Below are 24543 nucleotides of genomic sequence, written 5' to 3'. Positions count from 1 at the left end.
ACCCCCATGCAGGTCCTTTTTAATAATGTTTTTTATGAAACGCATCCGCCTGACTGATGAGCTTTGAGTTAATGCTGTCTCCACTATGCAGAGCTATACACCTGACCTCAATTAACTTACATGGAAAAGAGAGGAGAGGGGGATTTGAGGAGAAACGGAGGAAGAGGCAGCGCGAGAAATGGCAAAAGTGAGGGACATTGACGTGCCTGGCATGGGAAAGTGACTTGCACTCTCTTCTAGTGGCCATACCAGTCCTTCGGGGAGGAAAATATGCAATTAAAGCAAATCTGCCAAAGATACTGTAAAGCCTGTACCTGCAGTAGCTTGTCGGAAATTCAGGTATTGAAGAATGGGACACCTCAGAAATGCAAAAGCAATCACTGCATTATTACTGTCATTCATTACATCACAGTGAATGTATTGCTGTCATTTAGGACAGGGGCATTTATGTCTTTTTATCAAGTCAGGGTGATTTTGTTGGATAAATGTGAGGATGATAAAAATTGTTTTTGAGAGAGACAGTGCATAGATGTTTTGACTTGGCATGTCTACTGTTACAGATTAAGACATTTTTAAATGACATGCTAGGACAAATACAGGCAAATGAAAGAAAACTCAATTGGTGCTCATATTATCGTATGATAGTATGATGTTTTCAGGGGAATTTCGTAAAGACTTGTTTTCATGTTGTAGAATATATTTTGGAACAATTAAAGGACTTCCTAATGGTGTTCTAGGGTGTGAGCATTGGCAGCTGCTAAACCCTTTTGCCTGTATTGTATGTGTTAGAAATCCTTGCATCAATGCTTACTTGGGTGTAGCTTAAAGCTAAACTCATATCGACTCTTCACTTTCATCTGAATGCAACCTACCAGGAGTAGGTGTTTTTCAAATGTATTTATTTTTTCTTTCTTTCTTAATTTTTAATCTCAAAGGAATTATTGCATTATCTGGGCATGTTACATGGAGCAGTGCCTTTGGCCTGCAGTGATAAAAGAGATTAAAACATGTCGTCCTTCTCATGAGAAGGACGACATGTTTTAATCTCTTTTCAACTCCAGGCGCTTGGACATCTTCCTCGTCTGTGCACTGTTGCTAAATTGTGTTGTATGTCCCTGTTTTCCTGCTGCTAACACAGCTGGTTAACTCAAGGTTAACTGTTCCCCACGTAACTGTGCTTCTCTTTTCCAGCATCTCTCTATTTCCAATGGCAACTTTCACGTGGATGCCTCCTTCATGCAGACCCTGTGGAATGTCCAGCCTACCTGCTCATCAAGTAACATGGCAGTAGGTAAGCTTAAAAACCCCAACAACCATGTTAACATATCTTTGTGGGGACCAAAAATTGGAAGTTTACTATACTTGTGGCGACCAACAGGCCCTTATGGGGACAAAATCCCCGTCTCCACAAGTTTGAAGACATTTCTGAGACTCAAAATGTGATTTTTTTTTTTTTTAGTGTCAGGGTTACAATTAGGTTAGGGTTAGGTTTAGACATTCATTTTTGATGCTTAATGTTAGGGTAAGCAGCTAAGGAAAGCATTATGTCAATTAGATGTCCCCACAAGGATGTGAAAACACAACTGTGTGTGTGTGTGTGTGTGTGTGTGTGTGTGTGTGTGTGTGTGTGTGTGTGTGTGTGTGTGTGTGTCTAAATAAAAAAATCTGTTTAATTTAAACTCACAATTTTAAGTTAATGTTTCAAAGAAAGTTCACCTTTTTATAATTTAAAAATTTATTATTTCCTGTCATCATTTTAATGTACTGATGGTGTTTGAAAAACAAAGCAGCCATATATTAGAATAAATTATTTCTTTTTCATGAATAAATGGAACTTTTTTTTTTGCCTTTTAGGTTTTTTAATTGGTGGACATGTGATGCGTCTCTGTCATGGGCATGATGAGAGCCTGACCATCCCTGGAGCAGACAAGAGTGAAGAGGAGCAGAGGTTAGTAATTTAATTAATTAAATTAATAAAATCTTTCAAACTAACCATTGGGGAAAATAGTTTTGAGGATGATTAATAATAAACTAAAAAAATGTTGTCACTTTTAAGCTTCACTTTAAAACTGAAAAAAAGTTTTTGGTTTTTTGTCTTAAACTGTGAGGAAATACTGCAAACGTTTACACTTACCACATATGTTAAAGTTATAGGAGGAGTTCAAAATTTACTTTTCAATCCACTTTTTTGTGTTTGTTCTTTTGACGAAAATTCACCTGAGGCCTCTTTTTTTTTTTTCTTTTTTTCTTTTTCAATCCAAACTCTTTCTGTTGTAATCCTGTGTGAAGGGTTACAAGGCTGTTATTTATTGAGAAGCACTGAAATAGCCTTCAACCCAACAGTTTTTTTTTCTCCCTCCTGAGTCACTATCATAAAATATAAGAATCTCTTGTTTTCTGACCTGCACAGTAAGGTTTAAGCAGGAATAATCATATATATGGAGACACTGTGATATTTTTCTTGAGAACATCAAAATGTCTCCAAAAACAAATTAATCTGGAGCCAGATTTCCCTCGGGATCCAGTTCACAGAGGGTGTTTTTAGCTTTAACAGAAGCATACCATGTTGGACTGTTCATGTTGTTTCTGTCACTTAAATTACTTAACTGAGGCCCACATTTATTTCTTCTGCTTTTAGGATAGTTAACTATGAGGCTGGCAAGGGAGCATCAAGGGCCCGTTCACTGTGGAGAGTGGAGCCACTGAGGATCAGGTAACATCTGACTCAAAAACACAAATAAAATAAATAATATATGTTTATCTCAGAAATTACACAAAGGGATTGTTTTATTTGAGTGGGATATAAAAGAACATGAAAAAATTACATATTATTATCTAAACTGGATGAGGTGAGAAGTGGTCGGCCTAAAAAAATTACCTACAGTAAATAAACAGTATCTGAAAGTTATGTCCTTAAGTAACTGGACACAAACAGGGGACACAGGACTTAAAATCAATACAGCCGTTCAGTTAATCCTTCTACTGTTCACTAACGGTTCTTCACAAATGGTCTCAGTGGAAAGGCAGCTGTCACAAAGCCATTCTTAATGATGGAAATGGGGAGAAATTACTTTGCCAAATTACACAATAATTAGAATAACAATCAGTAACAGAATGTCTTAAGGGGTGATTATTCCAAATTTTTAATTTTTAGTTCAATTTGTCATCAGTTATGGTCAGGAGAGAGGCACAAAGTGTGTCTCTACAGCCATGTGTAGCCATAGCGGAGGTTTGGTCATGGTTTAGAGTTTGCATTTCAGCCAGTTGTTTTGGGGATCTTGTCAAAATTAATGGAATTATGAATGCAGAAATGTACAGTACCATCTGGAAAGCATTGGATTGGCAGCTTTTCAGCATGACTGTAATGCCAAACACACTGTCAATGTAGGAAAAGCATACCTGGATTAAAGACGCACAAACACACATGGATTGGCCTCCCCTGAGCCTAGATCTTAACATTTTTGAAGCAGTGTGGGATCATCTTGAGCGGGGGGGGGGGGGAGGACATCAGTGTAGTGCAAACTCTGTTTCTCCATTATATACTATATTCCTATTGAGGTTTCCTTAGGTTTCAATAAATGACTACAAATATTTCCCTTTATTTAACAAAATACAAAGAAATTGTGGGAGGCTATAGGTTCCCAGGTTATATATAAACTTCATCTATCTCTTCTCCGAGCTGTCAGTACCAATTAACTGGCAGAGTTTCCAGAATTCGAGGCTCTGTTTACCACCCGCTTTGAACTACCTCTCTTCTATCACCGTCCCCCTTTCTCTCACATTTTCCTTTAACTGGCCACCCACGCAATTTTTCACCAGTTACATCGGCTGCCAGCTCTCACTGGGAATTCCTGTCAGACTCAGTACACTTTCAAAGTGCCACAGGTGCGACTATTAAGGCTCATGTCTCTACTTTTGACTTAAGGGAGAATTGTGAACAATGTTTCCCAAATTGCATCATCTGTAGAGAGAAACTGGAGCTGCTCTGAAGTTGATATGTGAAATCATTTTAGTTGGTAGTGCAATTCAAGGTTGTTTTTTACATGCATTTGAACATTCTTTTAAATAGGAAGAAGGGAAATATGGTAAATCCTACATTACTGGTGCGATATTCATTTCCTAGAATGAAGTCAGCTTTGTATTTTCAGAATAGTTTGGGCAATTTACGCAAATAACTCAGTTGTCTAGAGCACTTAGATCTAAATATTGTGCCTGCAGAGTCTGTGTTAATATAACGTGTTTTGTTTTGTTTTTTCTGTAAAGAAAACCTGGCAAAAATAATTTAAAAACTTCTTTTCAAATATTAAATTATGTCGACAGTCTCAATTTAGAGTACCTGTTACCTGTTATTGCAACAAAAGAATCAAATCAACCCCCCGTTGGTTCCATGGTGGGGAAAAAATAGAAAATGCTGAGAAAGTTTTTTTTTTTTCTAGCGATTACTCAATGGAGGTGGATGTGAGAATGAACACATGTGGGTGGGTGAATTCACTACTAGCCTGGAGGCTATATTCAGCAAGCTTCACCTAATGCAAACAGTCCATCTCCTGACGTGTGCTGCATGTGAGAAAAAGCATTTTCCAAGCCTGACTCTCCTTATGCTGTGAAAACAATCACAGATGACCAAGTCTAGAAATTTCAGGGCAATGTTGCACTCAAAGCTTGTGACACCAGTTCTCTGTGTTTAGCTGGAGTGGTAGCCACATCCGGTGGGGCCAGCCCTTCCGACTACGCCATCTCTCTACTGGCCATTATCTTGCTCTGACTGAAGACCGTGGACTGGTTCTGCAGGACAGAGTGAAGTCTGACACCACGGCCACTGCTTTCTGCTTTAGGGCCTCCAAGGTCAGTGCTCTGTTTGCCTGTATAAACATACTTTTTCACAACACTGTAAATTATTTTCTCCCTTCCTGATTTAGTATTTTTTTTTGTGTCTTTCTCACACTTAAATGTGGGGAAAAAAGCTATCAAAATATATCTGGCTCTGTACGAAATAGTAATTGCACCCTTTGTTAAATCTCAAATTAAATGTGATTAACTACTTTTTTTGGTTTTGTTTTGTAGAAAGCAAAGTTTAATTTCCCTATCAGACCTGTTGATTCAAGAAATCACTTAAACAGACTCACAAAGCGAAGTAGAGTTAAAGATCTGAAAATGCAACACATCCTGTCACAATCTAAAGAAACTAAGAAACAAAGTCACTGACATCTATCAGTCTAGAAGGGGTTTCAAAGCCATTTCTAAGGCTTTGGGACTCCAGCGAACCATGGCTAGAGAGGCATTATCCACAAATGGATAAAACTTAGAACAACCTTGCCAGGAGTGGCCCGCCTACCAAAATTAATCCAAGAGCTCATCAACGACTCATCCAGGAGGTTACACAAGAGCCCAAAATAACATCTAATGAACTGCAGGCCTCACTTGCCTCTATTAAGGTGATTCTTATGATTCAGAAATAAGAAAGCGACTGTACAAAAACATCTTGATGTGCAAAAAGTTTAGGGAACAATTTTTTTATTTTATTTTTTTATTTAACATAGGGCCACGTAGGTTTGAATAACTACCTTAAGTAATAAAATCATAATTTAAAAACTCTCGTTTGTATTTACTCTGGTTATCTTTGTCTAATATTTAAATTTCCTTGATGATCGGAAACTTTAAAGTATCACAAATATGCAAAATCAGGAAGGGGGCAAATACTTTTTCACAACACTGTATACTATCTGTTTTAAAGCTAACTCTTATGTGCGCTTTGAGCAAGGCAGTTACAAGATCTGGAAGCCGTTCTGGGGGGTTGATGTAAATAAATGTTGTTAGTTAACTAACCTCATTAAAAGAGGACTCAAAATATCTCACCCTGACTACTTCATCAACAACTCCCAAAGCGAGTCTGTAAGCCCTTAATGAGCTCATGCCATTCCACTATAAAATAACCTTTTCATAGCTGCTGAGTTGACAACACTGTAAACGTTGGAGCAGGCAGTCATGTTGTCCATGTGCAATTGCAGCTGGTTTGCATATACTGTAGCTGTTTTCAATTAGGGAGAAAAAATAAATTCACCCTCACCGCTGCAATATTAAAAATAATTATGATGCACTGATAGTGTTTTTCTTTTAGATACATACTTTGTAATCTCTTATTTGCCTTTAGTCATTTCTTTCCTGCAGTTGCACATCCATTTTTCTCCCACTCTCACTCTGTTGAACTCTGAGGGTTTGTGCGGCTCTCATTTGATAGCATGTAGTCCAAAAATAATGACTTGACGCTGGATATTACCACGAGAGAGGAGCACACGGTTTACTTGAAACAGTAATGGAAAGTCTTTTATTTATTCCCATGAATTTGGTACACACTGTTGTGTAAGTTGTGCAGTAGAAGGTAGCACAGGAGTGTGATAAAACTACAGGTTGTGTATTTTTTCTTTCTGTTGAGCTGTGATTTTTTTTTTTTTTTTTTTTAACCACACCCAATAGGAGAAAAGACTAAATTTAGATGTATTTTTGTGCTGAACCTCCCTTACCTGAAGAGATCCAGCCTTTTTTTTTTTGGGGGGGGGGGGGGGGGGATTTACTGTTTTTATATGTGAACAATCCAAAATTATTATCCTTTGTTAAAATCGCTACAACCACATAAAGTGCACACTGAGTCACCTTCACAGAGCTCCATTTGTTCCCATGGATATCCCTTTATCCCCAGTGGATGCAGTGTAAAAATCCCTCTGACTCGCATCACTTCAAAGTCTTTTTCTATCGTACTCCTGGCAATGCAGCAAAACATTGCTCTTACTTAGAACTCATGTTTCTTTAGAAGAATATAGATTGTTTAATAACCCTCTTATTCTCCATCCCTTATCCACACCCCCTGCGCCTGCTATTTCCTGTATCTGGAAAGGTCAAAGCTTCGCCATGTTGAACATTGGCTTTAATATGTTTCTCGCTACTTGCTGTCGACTGCAATCAGTGGCATCGCTCCATCTCTGCTGTGCCAGAAATGTAGCAGAGCTAATGAGGCCGGCAGCAACCTCCTGGCAGGCCAATGAATGCATTCTCCGCAATCGGCATCTCTGATTACCATCTAATCACAATACATCTTCATTTGTCACATTTCCAGGCTTATATATATGCATGCCCGTGTGTGTGTGTGTGTGTGTGTGTGTGTGTGTGTGTGTGTGTGTGTGAGTGAGTGATTTTATTTCTGTCTGAGTCTCTTTGCTAATCTGTGTATGTTCCTGCTACAGGAAAAGGGAGATACTGGCCCAAAGAGGGACATTGATGGCATGGGCGTGCCAGAGATCAAGTACGGAGACTCTGTGTGCTTCATCATGCATGTGGCAACAGGACTGTGGCTGTCCTACCAGGCGCCAGATGCCAAATCATCTCGTCTTGGTCCCCTAAAAAGAAGGGTAAATGCATTTTTTTTTTCTTTCTTTTAAAACTTGGATTTGGACTTGAATAAAATCAGCCTTCTGGGATTTTCTTACCTAGATGATTGAGTATGCATCAATAGACTTTGCAGTAACTTTTACTAATGTAGCTGGGATGTAGATGGGACCATTCAATGAACAGTTTAATTTTGCCTGTTTGATGAAAATAAATTGACCAGGGCTCTGTCCCTGCAGGACTGTCACAGCAAAACAATACATAAAATACACGTTGTTTATGTTTATTTAGATGAATCAAATTAGAAGCTGAATAGATCTTCTTCACACTTATTCAGACCCTTCATAGGGTATAATTACAGTGTATATTTAAGATACAGGTAATTATGGTCCCATTCCATTAAGTGCAACACCAGCAGCTATGCCCACCTGAATTGAACATGACCATAACAAATATTAATTATTACATCTCTCTTCATGCTGAATGTCAAAATAACTGCTATGAAAATAGCCAGGTAATCTGTTTTTTATTGGTCAAGGACAAACTTTTAATAAGTTTGCACCAAATTCTCTTCAACCTCCATATGCACAGCGCACTGTACTGTCGTTAGTCACTTGATAATATTTTACATGACCAATAAACAAAAGAAGTACTGCTGACCGGCCCCAGGTTTCCTGTGTGTTTATGCTAAAATGACTTTATTGGAAAAAATACTCCATCTCAGCATATTGTACACTAAAGTAATCAAGGTAGTATAATGAAGTTCTTGAGCAGAGCACTTCTGCTACTGACCCCTTCATCTGCTCCAACTAATAATATATAAGCCAGTCGATACTTTACTCCAATGGTGCAAATTAAGCAGAAAAGAAGGGGACTGGACTTCACAAAGTACAACAACTTCTTTTTTTAAGCTCCTCAGACTACCATGATGTGGATGACTGAGAACCTACACAGAGAAATTAGGAAGTAACTCACAGACAGTAAAACTCTGGGGTTGTTGCAGTTGTCCACTTTGCATGGTTGGATAAGCACCTGTTTTGGGGTTGTTGTTTTTTTCTTTTTTTATGGTTAGCATGAGTAAACAACTGCTCCAGGAATAATTACGAATAATTTATTGCACAGCACATACTGTAGTGATACAAATATGCAACATATATAGCTGCCATCTGTTTACAACATGACCATAAATGCCTGCCATTCCTCGAAGCCAATGAGTGCATACGCAAATAACACACAGTCAGAGCAGTGGGCTATATGGCTGGCCTTCCAAACACCCAACCAACTCAGGTCAAATGTTTTTCTTTTGGAACTGAAAACAATGTTTGCGGATGACACAACCCAGAAGCGCTAACTGATCAGGCTAGGAATCCGCAGTCTATTTACACCTATAGGCCAGTGGACTCTTTCAATGATGAGCAGGTACACATCCTGGACAGAGAGGAACGCTGGTTTGAGCGGTGAGTCAAGGAGGCCATCGAGGAGGACACATCTTTCACCATCTTACAGTGTTGTGATTGGAGCCATTCCCCAACTCTCTGTGACTGGTCATGACAATATGCATATTTATGATCATGAAACTGACCCCACAGCCCATTGTTAGTCAATGGTGCTAGTGTCAATCATTATGCAAATGTACTGTTTATAAGGTTGGGGAAACCTGCAGTCAGCTGAGACTGAAAAAGTCATATGAATGAGTGACAAAATAGAAAACACGACATCCAGATGAACAGAATCATCTTTTTTGGGATTTCCTTACCTGGATGATTGAGCATGCATTAAAAATGTTAGCCTTGGATACATCAGATGTGGTCACCCACACTCCACTCCCATCTTTTCTGCAGACACACAGAGAGTGCACATGAGGCTGAAACCCATTTAAACGTGATAATTGGCCACGTGGAGGGTGACAGTTAGTTTTGGGTGAGACAGAAGGATTAGGGTGGCATATAAACACTGCTCATCGCCGGGCGTTTGTCCAGGGACATCAAATACCACGTCGTGCTGGCGCCAGGCAGACCTTGCAGCCTTGGCCGCATGCCAAACCACCAGACGTGTTGGAGGTGACGGGTGGTGGGTTTACACTTAAATCCTCCCCCCACCCCCCCTGTCTTTTTTAATTAGGCTGCTTGATTACAGTAAGTCAGATTTCACTGAGCATCGGTGTTGTAAACTCACTAGCCATAGAAGACTGGCACATCACAAAAAGTGATTACATATATGCTTTTCGTTCTTACACCTGTTTATTTTAGGTTTTATTTTAGAATATTTGAGATATTACACAGATTAGTTTTCAAAAGTCTGACAGGACAGAAGTTTCCAGCAGGTTACTGGCATCTTGTTGCATCCTAGTTTAAAAAATTAATATTCACATCTGTGTTTGTCCTGCTAGGCCTGCCTACATTCTGAGGGCCACATGGATGACGGGCTCATCCTCCAGCGCTGTCAACATGAGGAGTCTCGGGCTGCACGCATCATCCGTAACACCACGTTCCTCTTTACCAACTTCATCAAGTAATTCTAGGAGGGTCCTCTTTGCTTCTAGCAAAAACTCCACACTAAATTTTTGTAAAATGTTACACATTGATCCACCCTCTCTGTCTTTTCTGCCTTTTTTTCCTCCCAGAGCTTTGGACAGCATTGCAGCAGGAGAGTCTACAGCAGTGGCCGGTTACGTTGAAGAGGTGCTACAGACACTGAATGATTTGATTGAGTACTTTAAGCAGCCCGATTCTGAGCTGGAGCATGAAGAGAAGCAGTGTCTTCTCCGTTCACTCATCAAACGTCAGGACCTCTTCAAAGAGGAGGTGAGAGTGGGTGGTGTGATTAATTTCTATGCAAAAAGAAAACCTCTCATACACTGATGTTTCTCATTTAGATGATGCTATGCAGGAAGTGTTTTTTTTTTTTTTGTGTGTGTGTGTGTGGGGGGGGAAAAAGTGGTTAAAACCTTAGGTTCTTAAATGAATGTATGTTTCGACTTTGGTTACATAAATTTAATGTATTTTAATGAGTCCCTATTAATCTTTCATCATCTGTATTTGTTTAACTCCTTGCTATTCAGTTATTATCAATTCTTGTAAAAGAATACACAATAATTATGTGTATATCTTTTATTTTTCTCAGGGTATGCTGAGTCTTCTGTCCAAATGCATTGATCGAATGAACCTGTACGACAGTGCAGCCCACTTCGGGGAGGTGGCTGGGGAGGAAGCTGGCGCAGCGTGGAAGGACATTCTCAACCTGCTTTATGAACTCTTAGGTAAACAGTTGAGTGATGGATCACATGAAATATCCACATCGTTTGTTTTTTTCTTCTTTTTTTTTTAAAAACACTGTCAGCTGTTGGTTCAGGGTAGACGTGTAGTATTTATCTTCCTTCAGTGTCTTCATTGACTGAATTTGCCTTCTCTTCTATGTTTCTCATCTCACTAACCCCCCACCCCTTATTTCCTGTATTCCATATTGTAGCTTTTAGATCATCCTTAATGCCTCATTTCTTTCCTTCCTTTCCTTCGCTTCCCACCTTCTTTATTTTATCTTTTTTCTACTCCCTTCTGTCTTCACTTCCTCACTTTTTTTGTTGTTCACATTCTCACTCCACATCTGGAGTTAGCAGCTGGTCGCATCATTTAATTGACACTTAATGTCATTCTTTTCCTTCCTTCCTTCCTTCCTTCCTTCCTTCCTTCCTTCGTTCAACATTTGCAGTTCAAAGCTGGTCACAGCACTTACATGACATTTAGATGTAAATGCAGTGCCTCCTGCAGTCTTACTGTCTGCCTTCGCTTTCATCTAGGTCACGAGTGTTTTGAAAGCAGTGTAGATATAATCATAGAGCATCGAGCTGAATATTTGAAGGCAAAATGGCATCGTTAACAAAATGCCAGCCATCGCAGGTGTTGGCATTATCTGATTCTCTCGGGGCCTCACACTGAGCCATGAATGCTAAAGCTCTGACCCTGAAAAGTTTTATTTCAGACCGCTTTCTCTTGGGTACTTTGTTTTCCTGTCATTGGAGTTTTCCCATCAACCGCTTCCACTTGGCTCACCTTGACTGCCTTTGTAATCATCACCACCTCCCCTACATGTACTTCCTCACATTACACACAAACACACGTGCTCAAAACCCACAAATACACTCCTCTGAGTACACTCTAGCCATCCCCACAGAGAGGTCACCCTCAAGGATGCCGAAGGCAGGATGGCGTAGCAGATTTTGCATGATGAATTGTGTCGGGGCCTTGTTTGTTCTGACCTTCTCTCTCTTATTGGTCTGTTATCTGTCCAAGTAGGCAGTGTGCTTGTTAAATGATGAGATTATGGACATCAATATCACCCCAAGCAGGAATTTTCCATGAGCCTCACTGTATTATACTATTGATGATCTTTACAAACTCGTATGAAGAGAGGGATTTCATTTGCAAAAATTAAGTCTACATGTCATCAGCTGTAATCTGATGAAAATGTCAATTTAATTAGCTTATTTGAGGCTAAATTAGCATGCATTTCTGCTACCCAGATATCCTGGCTGGAAGCCCTAAAAAGTCACGATCCCCAGAAGTTAAGTCAGGCTGTGTATTAAAGATAAACATAAAAACATCCCACCACTATTTACAATGGCCACCTGTTGTAGAGATTTTTACTAGTGTGGAGACATTACTCAACTTAAGCAGGTCAAGTTTGCCCAGTTTTCCTAGAGTTATAGATGTGCAACCTCCTCTACTGTGTGTCTACACCAAGCTACATTCCAAAATGCAGATGTAAGTCTAACATCTGAAATAACGATGTTCTAATTGGCTGGTTTGCATTATTCTAGACTTTAGTGGGTATTTATAATACACAAGATGCAAGATGTACAGTAATTATGCACATTTCTTGATTCACTCCTCTTTTTTATATTTTGCTAGGAAATGGGTATAGCAGCTTATTGAAACATGTCTAAAAATATGTGGAAATACATTATTTAGGGGAAAAACAGAGTTTGTGCAATTCTAATGAGCTTGAAATGCAATATTTGGTGTGACCGCTTTTATTCTTTAACACAGCCTTCTACTCTTGAAGCAGTCTTCGTGATTAGCTCTCCAGATGTCTTGAAGGAGGCACACATTCTAATGTCCTGTGTGCAAAAACTGAATAATATTAAAATGGATAAACACATTAATAAAATAAATATGGCTGCTTTGTCACATTTACTTTCTGACTGAACAATCTACTTTTTTCCTTGTTTGTTATTTATTTCTTTAATGAGATAAAATTGTTCTTGGACTCAGTGGGACAAATCGTTTCACTTTAAATTGATGTCTTCATTAAAGCCTTAGCAATATTACAGTATATCTTAATACACTGTATGATTATGTAACCATGGTTTAAAGCCTGTAGTCTGTGCAGCCCCAGGTTCTCCTGCCTGTCTTTGACCTTTGAATTTTACATTCACATCAGTCACAGTGAATATCCTTGCCCTTGACTCAAACTGTGGATCTAGCCATGTGTTCATTTTGAACTATAGCTTGGCTGAGAGCGTAGAATTAAAGGAGATTAGACACCCATCAGTATTCCTTCGGCACAGAGTGCTGTTAAAGTGTTTCACAGACATTATCCGTCTGCTGTCCCAGAATCTAAATGGTGAGAAATGAGACAGTATATTGATAAAGAGGCTTCTTAATGTCACCCACCGGTGTAGAGGATGGTACAAGAGAATACACCTCAACTTTTTATGGGGGATAGAGGTCTTGGTTTAATAGTGCCTTTACAATTTTTCTCATGTATTTTCTATTCAGATTTAATGAGTTTTCATATGCACATATGTCATATCAGGAAAACCTGACGCTTATTCATTAGTCAAAGTCAAATTGTTTGCAGTATCCACTCACCTGATATTCTGCTGCTGGAATGCACTTTTATAATATTAATATTTTATTTTTGAAATCTTTGTTGTTTGTTAAGCTGCACTGATTCGTGGAAACCGGAACAACTGTACCCAGTTTTCCCGAAAATTGGACTGGTTGGTCAGCAAACTGGAAAGACTGGAGTCTTCATCAGGTATGATGAGAAACTTTCAGTGGAAAAATTGAGGAGAGGAAAAAAAACTAAAACGATTAAAGATTTTTGATAGGCGCAAAGGACAAAAATGTGCTATTACCGGTGCCAAACCGGTACTTTTGAAACGGTGCCGGTGCTTAAACGGTGCTCGAACCGGTGCTTAAAGAATGAAGAACACAAACTTTGTCCAAAAACCTCTCATGTTTAGCTGGTTTTTTTGTAAAAAGATAACAATGTTGGTCTTCTCTGCAGCTATGGGGCATATATGGTATCACTCTTGGCTGGAAGCAGTGCTTAAACAATGGAAAAACACAAACTTTGTCCTAAAACCTCTCAGCTGTTTTCCACTTTTTCTTTGGGCATTTTAGCCTTTTTGGCCAGGGTGAAGGGAGTATCTACCATCAAACAAGAAGACAGCCGCATGTAACTACGACGGTGTTTGCTAGTTCACCTTACATGCATTAATGTAATAACGTGGTTAGCCTACTAAACGTAAATTACACACGAACAACATTAAGCTACTCACGCAGAGAAGAACGGCTGCTGCTGCATCATCATCCGTCATCATTTCTGCTACACTGGCAGGGCTAGGGGCCAGGACTCTCCTCTTCGGGTTCATGTTGCTAACTCCTGGTCCGATAACAGGCACCACACCCGCAGTAGATGTGCAGGGTGTGAGGTCTTGCAGCAAGCTATCAAATACGGCGCATTTCTAGGCTTTTAAAAAAACGCTATGCGTCGCCAGGTGTTTCATCAGATTCGAGGTGTTACCTCCTTTGCACAGTATCACCTTAAAGCACTTGTTGCAGGCTGCTGGGTTTGCATCTTTTGCTGTGAAGTACAGCCAGACTTTTGACCACTTCGCCTTGGGCGTTTTTAATCTGTAGCTCTGCTCTAAAAGAACGTACGTACCTGGACCCGCCTACTATCCTCGGAAAGGTAAAATGATTGGCTAGAATCCAAAGTGTATGACATCTCAGAGAAAAAAAAGCACCGAAATAAAGCACTGAAATGTGCACTGCTTTTCGGTCTGGTTACTACAGTTTGTGTCAGATACTGGTACCCATCCCTAGCTATCAATGTTGGGATGTGGTCTAAATGTTTCTTTTGTTAAATGACAAACATTTTGTGTAACTCTATAGGTATTCTGGAAGTCCTCCACTGTATCTTGGTAGAAAGCCCAGAAGCTCTGAACATTATCCAGAAAGGTCACATTAAATCCATCGTCTCTCTGCTCTACAAGCATGGACGCAACCACAAGGTAAGCAGAAATATTAGACTAGAAAAGGTACAAGAAAGGAGCTTTTTGTGCCAATGCCAGTCTAGTGCCATATCTTCTAATTTTAGAGAAAACAACCTGGCTTCACACCAAACATTTCACAGGTTCTTCCTTTGTCCATGCTCCTCGTGGAGTATAGACAATTCACCTTGGCAGTTTTCACAATGCTCTTGCTGGTAGACAGACAGACTGCTTTGGTTTTATGCCTTGGCAGAGGATTTCTTGAAGTCAGAGTTGAGTTAGGATTGCCAATGCATACTTAGAATCATCAATCACCACTAAAAATGCAGAAGTGTGGTTTGATTTCCCCTATATAAGGTTTTTACATGATAAGTTTATATTTCTACAGCTACCGCTTCTTTAATGGGTCAATCCGGAAGTGCCAACACAATCATTGTCTCTGGTTTTTCTCAGAGCAATCAACAAATGCTGTTCGAATTTGCATCATGAAAACACTTGGCTAAGAAAAATACTCCACTGTGTCAGTGCAAAAACACAACTGGCTCAGTCGTTGTCACATTTTGGCTGTTGGTTGGTCCTTTGCGGGCAGAGGTGGGAGACATCTTTCCTCGTTGTGGTCTAGTCCAAATTGGGATCAACTTTGGTGCCAGTTGCTCTGTTTTTTTTTTTAAACACAAACACTAAACACTAAAGACATTTAATTGGATTATAAAGCCTCAACAACTGTTAAAAAAAATTAAGCTGTCAAACTGGGTTTTAAAAACTGTACTAAAATCTTTATCATGGTTTCATTTGTTCCAGCCGAGTGATGTGTATACAGTGTTTAAATGTCAGTTTCCTAATATTTACACTGTCACTTGTTAGAAGACATCAAAGAGCTTTCTTGTAAACAGCAGTTGCTGATCATGAATGGCAGGTGGAGGACGATAGTTCTGCTTGAAGGCCCTCTTGCGCACTGTGAATGTGCTCCAAGCATCACAGCTTGAAGAGAATCTGTCTGAATAACTAATCATTTCCTCTCGGAGCATGTGAAACGCTGACACATTGTGGATGTGTGACATATTTTCACACAAAAAGGAAAAAGTGTCTGACACAAGTGTCTTTTTCTCTGTCAGATCCTGGATGTCCTTTGTTCCCTCTGTGTATGCAATGGAGTGGCAGTGAGAACCAATCAGAATCTGATCTGTGACAACCTCCTTCCCAATAGGGACCTGCTGCTTCAGACTCGATTGGTCAATGATGTTCAGAGGTAGAGAATTAAAGTATTGCACCGCTGCTGGATCCAGTAGCCCCAGTATACACAGCTGATTAAAGAGTGGAAATTTGGAGTGACGATTTCAATCCAGTGTTGACTTTCCCTGTTTTCATTTCCAGTATGAGACCAAATATCTTCCTGGGCATAGCTGAAGGTTCAGCTCAGTATAAGAAGTGGTATTATGAGCTGGTCATTGACCAAGTGGACCACTTTGTAACCAATGAGCCGACCCACCTGAGGGTAGGCTGGGCCAACACTAAAGGATATGCTCCATACCCTGGTGGAGGAGAAGGGTGGGGAGGCAATGGTGTTGGAGATGACCTGTACTCTTACAGCTTTGATGGACTGCATCTCTGGTCAGGTGAGCATCTTAATTTAATATTTCACTGCTGGTAGATCTCATATGTGGTTGAAATTCAAAACCCATGTATGTAAGAAAATATAGAGATAATGTATATTTAGTCTAGATGCATACAATCTTAAGGTTCAATGCTGTTTTTATCCTACGTTTAATCTACCTGACAACAAACAGTTTATGCACTGATCTGGATGATTCATAGTGAGTCAAGGTATCACATCAGTTTGAGAATGAAAATAGGCAGTATGCACAAAAAAGGTTTTTATCTCACGTAGTGTGTCATAATGGACAAAAACCAACAGTGCATCTTGGATAACTGATGACCTCCTGACAGAAAAGCTATCATACTGAAGCTGAAGAGAGGCTGAATCTGTGCAGTGGTTAACTATAAATACAAAACAAGAATGATGTTGTTGTGTAGGTCTGTGGAACTGTGAAATTGAGTAACCAGATAGCCATTATCACTGATTGGGTTTCCATTGTCTGGTTCTATTCTTTTCCTGGAAACTGCTAGGCAGTGTCTTCTTTCAGACATCACACATGCCATAAAAGAGATATCACATGACTGACTCTTGTGTCCTCAGTTCAAAACAAGGTGTGTTGAATACAGAGTTTATAACTTGTAAACTCTATATTTACCCAACATATTTTCCCCCAACCCCTTTCCCCTAAACATCAAACTAAGAGGAAATGATACAGTAATTACAAGGTAATGTTTTTACAGCTTGCCTCCAACAATGAAAGTATTACATGAAAACATAAAAAAAAACCCCACTTAAATTAACATTTTAATGAGTCTACATTTAAGCAGTTTTTTTGGTAGGCACTACACCAGGGTGGGCAACTCCAGGCTTCGAGGGCCAGTGTCCTGCTAGTTTTAGATATGACTCTGGGTCAACACACCTGAATCAAATGATTAGTTCATTACCGGCACTCGAGGTCTGGAGTTGCCTACCCCTGCACTACTCCCTGTCACTAGAGTCACTAATGAAACTAACAGCACTAGAATTCAATGAAGTAATGCTACAGACTCAGTGAAGTCAACCACATTGAGAAACTTCAGAGATCTTTGTCTGAATCATGTTATTTTGTTTATTTCATTTTTCTTTTAAGATCTTGTGGTTCGGACTGAGATGATTAGCGGTCTGGTTCTGGCCCATTGGCCTTATTCTGTCCATGTGTCGTGTAATTACTAGGAACCATGCGCAGTCAAAGACAGTCTTACTGCAAAAAGGCAAATTTGATGGCCCTGGAAAGCTGGAAAAAGCACAGTCTAGCTTTTAACTTGCTCTGTTATCTCGTCTTTATATAATATAAACTTTTAAAATTGTTCCATGCTACTCTGCACTACTGCAGTTAGGTAACTCCAAGTTTGTGGAATTAAAAAAGGGTTATTGAAGGACTTTGCCCTGACAGAACCTTTTGTGAATAATGCAGGAGCCTGCTGTCCCCTCTTTACTTTGCTTTTTCATCTTTGGGACACTGATATAAAATTCCACTTTCCAACCTTTACCTGTTAGACTTCTCTTTTACATCTTCTGAAAAGCCTTGCAACGTCGCGAATGATTTTGATATGCATGCCGTACATATTCAGTTTGCATTCAAACGGAAAGCGCCAGCTGATTGCAGTTTTTTTTTTTTTTCTTTCTGCATAAGAAGAAGGAACCAGTCAGTAGTTTGAGTCCATATCTTTGTCCTCTTGGTGCTTCAGGGGTATAAGTCTCTTAGTCCCTCTCTTTTCCAATCTCAGCCTAACAGCATAAAAACTATTTCACCTCACTTCCCTTCTAAATCTGCTAAAAGACCCATCACCTCCCCTCATCCATTTCATGACATTCTTGTTAAAGCACTCACCACCCAACTCCCAACCTCTCTGCTCACTTCTCTTCTCCTTGCCCATCATCCTGCCCTACATTTGCAATGACTTTGCAGCTGTAACAGCCATCCATCCTCCCTATCTGTCTCTGCACACTGTTGTCTAGGCCGAATCCCAAGGGCCGTGGCCTCCATTAACCAGCACCTGCTGAACTCAGACGATGTGGTCAGCTGCTGTCTGGATTTGGGAGCTCCCAGTATGTCCTTCAGGATCAACGGGCAGCCTGTCCAGGGCATGTTCGAGGACTTCAACACAGACCGGTTCTTCTTCCCTGTAGTCAGTTTCTCTGCAGGTGTAAAGTAAGGCTCTGCATTTATAATTGTGTTTTTGCTGAGGCTCTTGATGAATTTGCACCTTATGAACTTTTGTAGGTTCACACAAAAACCAATGGCATAGCACCAAAATAAAGTAATTTTGTTACTGTGCTGCAGCTTCCTGGTATCTTAATTTTTATCTTAATGAGACAGAACAGGTCATACCAAAAGGGGAAAAATAAACCTGAAACCATTTCTTAAAATGTTTTCCTATCAAATGAAGTTATATTTGGTTTAAATTTATGTGATGTGTTATGCTTTATCTTACATTTTATCCCAACAGCATACCAGCAAACAATGAAATAAAAAAATAAAAATAACCAAAGAAGAACATTTAAGTCTCTACTGCAAGCCTGATATTATGTAATGCCAGAGATGTAGACGGATGTTAGCTGAAGTTATTTACTGCCTTTTACTGTCATCATCACAGGGTCCGGTTCCTGCTGGGCGGTCGCCATGGAGATTTCAAGTTCTTGCCACCTGCCGGTTACTCTCCGTGTTATGAAGCACTGTTGCCCAAAGAGAAGATGCATGTAGAGCCTGTGAAGGAGTACAAGAGGGACCACGATGGGGTCCGTGATCTGCTGGGAACCACCCAGTTCCTCTCTCAGGCCTCCTTTATTCCCACCCCTGTTGACACCAGTCAGGTGAGATGTTAAAGTGATGTTACACCCAAGGAAATTAAAAGCAGCGGTGTGAACGCTTGTGTTGAATATACAGTAAAATTATATTCTAGTTCTTTTGGTTGGTTTGCTCTGGTTCTAAAAAGTGTGCTATAAAATGTCCATGATGGGTACATGATTGCTGCTGTTTCTCGTCTGCTCCTTCTTGTTTGAGTGCTGTTTAAAAAGAAGACAAAGCTGTCTACTAGGCCTGCAGCGGTTTCAGGGAATTCATTTTGTGTTACGCACCTGTAATTTAACATTCAGTGCTGCAGAAGTGGCTCTGAAGTACAAATGGAAAATAGGTGCTGACTTTCTACCTCAGTGTAACAAAAGGGTAGGAAACTTGGCATAACTCCTAGGGATCTAACAATTGCATAGACATGAGGAAGAACGGTTTTCATTCGTCGGCTTTTTTTTTTTTTTTTTTTTTTTGTCCAGCATCTTTTTGAATCCAACTGTACCATCTGTTCCCCTTCTCTCTGCAGATTGTTCTTCCCCCTCACTTGGAGAACATCCGGGACAAGCTGGCAGAAAACATTCACGAACTGTGGGGGATGAACAAGATTGAACTGGGCTGGACTTATGGCAAGGTAAACCTGTGATTCATCTGGAATATATTTATCTGGTATGTCTGGAAACACTGATAAAGGTCAACTCAAGTGGTCAAAATTGAAATGCTCGTTAATGGCTCATTAATTTGAAGATTTCAGTCCCTGACTGCAGGTATAATGGCCTGTTAACATATATATAGCTAGAGGGAGAAAATGACACTCACGAAAAATTGTTAAGCTTACAACTGAGTAAACCTTACTCACTAGTGATGGGAGGTAATGTGTCGAGCTTCAGAGTGTGTCGAGAAATCCAAAAAACTTTCTTTTTATGAAGAACGTTTCAGGGCTTGTTCCTTTATAGGCAGCAATATGTCAGCAATGGCGTCTGAAGATCTCACTGCTTCAGAAAGTATGAGTGTTTGTAAGACATAAGAACATAGATAAAGTGGATTGGATCCATGCAATATTTGCATTGCATTCAAATTTCTCTAATTTGCCTGTAACATAGAGGTGCTTATTTTCATAGAAAGGAGGAGGGTTTCAGCTGTATGGCAACACTTGATCTCTCCCAAGAAAGTATTACACATAATACGCTTGTGAATAATGAAAACTGTGGAGGGCCATAAGTGCCAGAATTATGAAATACATCATTAAATAATTAATTAAATGTGCCATTAATTGATTAAACTGGGAGCAAAATTTATTCACTGCTTTAAATGAAAGGTTGAAAATAAATAACATGTTTTATCCAAAACTTAACAAAAAGCAAACAACAAAAACTTAAAATAAAGCGATGCAAGATTCAAGCTTAACCTCAAAAAAGCAAATCTGTAATAAAGTTCATCAATGTTAGAAAAACTCCAACAAGCAATAAAAAAAATCCTTTATTTGACACGGTGCCAAATCAACTCATGCAGAGTATCTAATTTTATGTTACTGAGCTTGTTTGTCAATCTCTAAATTGCTCAGTGTAACTATAGTTGAAGTCCTCTGTATCTAAAGACATTTTAATCATTCCTGTCTGCACTGCTTTCCTCTATCATTCTCTCATCATTTTCCTGTCAGTCACTCCTGTTTACTGTGGAACAGCTTGTTAGAAGTCTGATCACACATGCTGCCTCTTTTGTACTGTAGTGTGGTTATCACAGAATCATTTCCCACCGAGACTGTCATCGCAACAGCGGCCATTTAACAAACTTAATGAGCGTCTCACCTTCCAAGAGTATGACATTCAGATTAATTAAGACTGGGAGAAAGCTTCATTTGGGGTTAGCCGAGGTCCTATAGTTTTAGGGACAATCTTTAGGTCCAAGCAGCTGCTTAATGTTTTCATTTTGCTGTAACAAGCTCAGGGAGCTCAGAGTGACATTGCACACAACCCGAGACTCTCTGGACAAACAGAAGATTCAGTAATAATAAAGTTGAATGCAGCATCATTGCTTTGTATCTTTGTGTATTGGTTTACTGTGTATTTTTCATACCCCCGTGTGCACTTCATTTCTATTTAACTGCTGTCAGCAGCAGAGTGCGTTATCAGGAGGAGTCACTGGCAGCGTCTTATTGAGAGTCTGAGTGCAGCTGTAAATTTCCTCCCATCCACTCTCACAGATAGCCGAGCTACTGCGAGTCTATTCTCTGAACTGGGCTTATCTTACTTTATTTAAAAAAGGAAAGAAAAAAATCAACACCTGAGGCCCGAATTAGGCAGAGAAAAACAAACAAAATTTGCATCTCTGAGCAACAACTGCAGATAAATTCAGCTGCGGTCTACTTTTTATTTTCTGAATTCTGAGCCATTTTTGCTTATAAATCTATAAGACAAGAAGGTTCATAGAGCAAACAGTGGGTTTGGTGAGATGACACATGCAGTAGTAACACCTGACTGCTACCTTTTTCATTTTTTTTTTTCAGGTTCGTGATGACAACAAGAGGCAGCACCCTTGCCTTGTGGATTTCGCCAAGCTGCCTGAAACTGAAAGGAACTACAACTTGCAGATGTCCAGTGAAACCCTAAAGTAAGGCCTGGGCTGTCCTCTGGATAATCCAGTTACCTATTCATTTCTTTCTGAAGCTCCCTCCTGAATGCTGAGCAAAAGCAGATTAAGGCTAAGATTAAAGCGGTGCTTGTAATGACTTGCATCTCCTGAGTGAATTCCATTATTGATTTTTTTAACAAATATTGGATCCAAAGCTTATTTGAGCCAACTACTGAGTCATCTCACTGTAAAAACATTTGGCTCGGCTCAATAAAACATCCTCCTCTTAGAGGAAAGTTTAACTGGGTATGCAGTTTGTCAATTACATCTAGTTTGAGACCCAAATGGCATTTTTCCACGCAGCCCAACCTGAGTGCTGTTCTGTGTTATTATATTGATCGGAGGAGATTTATCAGTGTCTAATGAACAGTGTTAAAAATTTAGAGCTCACTCAGAAGAATCATTTTCATCTAACATAATGTAATGAAGCTTGAATATCGATGCTGGTTATAGACTTTCTCGCTCTTCCTATTCACATTTCCTTTTATCCTCAGGACCCTTTTAGCCCTGGGATGCCATGTTGCCCAGGTTAATATTCACGCTGAAGAGGATCTGAAGAAAATCAAATTACCCAAAAAGTAAGACTTCCTATAAATTTAAGTTATATTATAGCTCTATGTGTCTTTTTATCGGATACAACAAAAAAATGCTGAATTTTAGAGGCATTTATATAATCAGTGTCCTTTTTTAGGTACAAACCCAGTTCTAAAAAATTTAGGATGCTGTGTAAAATGTAAATAAAAACAAAATGCAATGATCTGAAAATCCATAATTTACTTACAGCAAGGAAAACAAATTGTTTTAGTTTGGGGTTTTTCAGGGAAGCCTTTCCATGTTTCAGCAAGACATGCATTTCACCAGCTGAAAGCATCATTATGTGAAAAAACCATGACAGAATCCGCGGGACTGTTGAGCAGCTAGAATCTTATATCAGACAAGAATGAAACTACATTCCTCTCAGAGGTACAGCAGTCTCCTCAGACTCTCGTTAAAAGAAGAAAGGATGATTCTGACCCTATCCCAGCTTTTTGGGGATGTGTTGCTGTCATTAAATTTAAAACAAACTAATAATTTCTTAAAATCTTAGATTTTCTCAGTTAAATTTAATGTTTTCTGTGCTCCGTTGCGATTAAAATATGTTTTTAAAAAATGTATATATATCAGCAAATCATTGCACTTTGTTTAATTTACATTTTATAGAGAGTCCCAACTTTTTGAGAAAATTTGGGTTGTAAGATACCCGTATCTTATCTTATCAATATCATTTGTAGCTACATGATGTCCAATGGATATAAGCCTGCGCCACTGGAACTCTCTGATGTGAGACTGAATGCTGGTCAAGAGGTTCTAGTTGATAAACTGGCCGAAAATGCGCACAATGTGTGGGCCAAAGATAGAATTAAACAAGGATGGACCTATGGCATCCAGCAGGTAAAGTTCATGCAGCATTTGAAGTGGAGAAAATGAAACTCATGTATTATTTTTACCGTTAATTTTAAATGACTTTAGTCCACTAGTACAGTTTCTTGTCACTGTTTGTGGTAGGATTTGAAGAGCAGGCGTAATCCTCGCCTGGTGCCATATGCTTTACTGGATGAACGCACCAAAAAATCTAACAGGGACAGTCTGAGAGAAGCTATCAGGACTATGGTTGGATATGGATATGAGATCGACCCCCCAGATCAAGAGGGTGAGACCCTGGCGCTGACACCGCAGTCATTTAAAGCTCTTAAAACTGATACAGGACCATCTACTGTATGTTCAAAGGCTACAGCAACAGCACTGCTTTCACCTAAGGTTTTGTAAAGAAGCACACAGATTTTGCTAATATACTACAAATATATGTGGTACAACTCATAGTTATGCATGCAATATTTTTACACATTTCTTCAATCTGAAAGCCAGCACTGACGAATCCTCATTATAGCTATGGATTGATTGTAAAGTCTAATAGTAGTACTGAAAATACGAGCACGTGTATCCATGGTGTTAAATCCTCTGGTTTTCGTATCTTTGCCTAAAGTTGTGCACATGCTTGATGATCAGAGCATCGAGACGATACGCTTCTTCCGTGTGGAGCAGACCTACGCGGTGAAGACGGGGAAGTGGTACTTTGAGTTTGAGGCTCTGAGTGGAGGAGACATGAGGGTTGGCTGGGCCAGACCAGGCTGCAGACCTGATGTGGAGCTCGGAGTAGATGACCAAGCCTTCGTCTTTGATGGATATCGGGTAAACTGCATGTATCCTTTCTTTTAAACTAGTCATGGGAAGTTGTCTGAAGGCAACTTTTTGAAAGATCTAGATACTTTAGATGTATCGTCATGGACATTGCTACACTAATTAGAATATAAAAATGAGACTACGGAATGGTTATAAGAGTAACAAAATATATGTAGTTCAGCCATAAACTTTCTAAATTCAGGATTTCACCGTATATTATATCTTTTACATTTTAACAATACCTACAGTCACAGTCACCGAAGCAACATTGTTGTTCCATTTATTAGCAAAGACAAAAACATGTGATTCTTGTTATGTTTTTTTTTTCAAGGGACGGCGTATGCATGCAGGCAGCCGCTACTTTGGACAGCCTTGGAAAAAGGGCGACGTGGTTGGTTGCATGATCAACATGGAGGACAAATCCATGATTTTCACCCTCAACGGAGAACTCCTGATCACCAGTAAAGGATCCGAGCTTTGCTTCACTGACTTTGAGACAGAGGATGGTGAGGGCTTTGTATTTCAAGCCAACTTCATTTATTCTGCCTGTTTCCTTCAAAGTGTCGCTGGGAGTTTGACTGGGTTTGTTTGCATAAGATTTTAAGAAAA

The 24543-nt window shown here is 39.6% G+C and overlaps 1 protein-coding gene across 4 annotated transcripts in view; it reads left to right on the top strand.

Moving 5' to 3' along the window:
* ryr3 (ryanodine receptor 3) overlaps window positions 1–24543 on the top strand; it is a 113511-nt gene that overhangs the window by 32991 nt on the left and 55977 nt on the right. For all 4 annotated transcript variants that reach the window (XM_012918973.5, XM_012918971.5, XM_012918970.5 and 1 more), the window contains 21 exons: window positions 1192–1291; window positions 1855–1948; window positions 2639–2713; window positions 4689–4845; window positions 7239–7403; window positions 9770–9891; window positions 10004–10184; window positions 10504–10639; window positions 13324–13419; window positions 14562–14680; window positions 15775–15908; window positions 16034–16275; window positions 18255–18447; window positions 18893–19109; window positions 19613–19717; window positions 21590–21693; window positions 22209–22292; window positions 22986–23145; window positions 23260–23404; window positions 23738–23943; window positions 24266–24440. In XM_012918973.5, coding sequence (XP_012774427.3) covers window positions 1192–1291; window positions 1855–1948; window positions 2639–2713; window positions 4689–4845; window positions 7239–7403; window positions 9770–9891; window positions 10004–10184; window positions 10504–10639; window positions 13324–13419; window positions 14562–14680; window positions 15775–15908; window positions 16034–16275; window positions 18255–18447; window positions 18893–19109; window positions 19613–19717; window positions 21590–21693; window positions 22209–22292; window positions 22986–23145; window positions 23260–23404; window positions 23738–23943; window positions 24266–24440 — 3010 coding nt within the window. The remainder of the gene's footprint in view (window positions 1–1191; window positions 1292–1854; window positions 1949–2638; window positions 2714–4688; window positions 4846–7238; window positions 7404–9769; window positions 9892–10003; window positions 10185–10503; window positions 10640–13323; window positions 13420–14561; window positions 14681–15774; window positions 15909–16033; window positions 16276–18254; window positions 18448–18892; window positions 19110–19612; window positions 19718–21589; window positions 21694–22208; window positions 22293–22985; window positions 23146–23259; window positions 23405–23737; window positions 23944–24265; window positions 24441–24543) is intronic.

The sequence above is a fragment of the Maylandia zebra genome, linkage group LG15 (genome assembly GCF_041146795.1).
Source record: "Maylandia zebra isolate NMK-2024a linkage group LG15, Mzebra_GT3a, whole genome shotgun sequence".
Taxonomy (NCBI): domain Eukaryota; kingdom Metazoa; phylum Chordata; class Actinopteri; order Cichliformes; family Cichlidae; genus Maylandia; species Maylandia zebra.
Note: the sequence above shows the minus strand (reverse complement) of the source record. Positions and strands in the feature narration are given on the sequence as shown.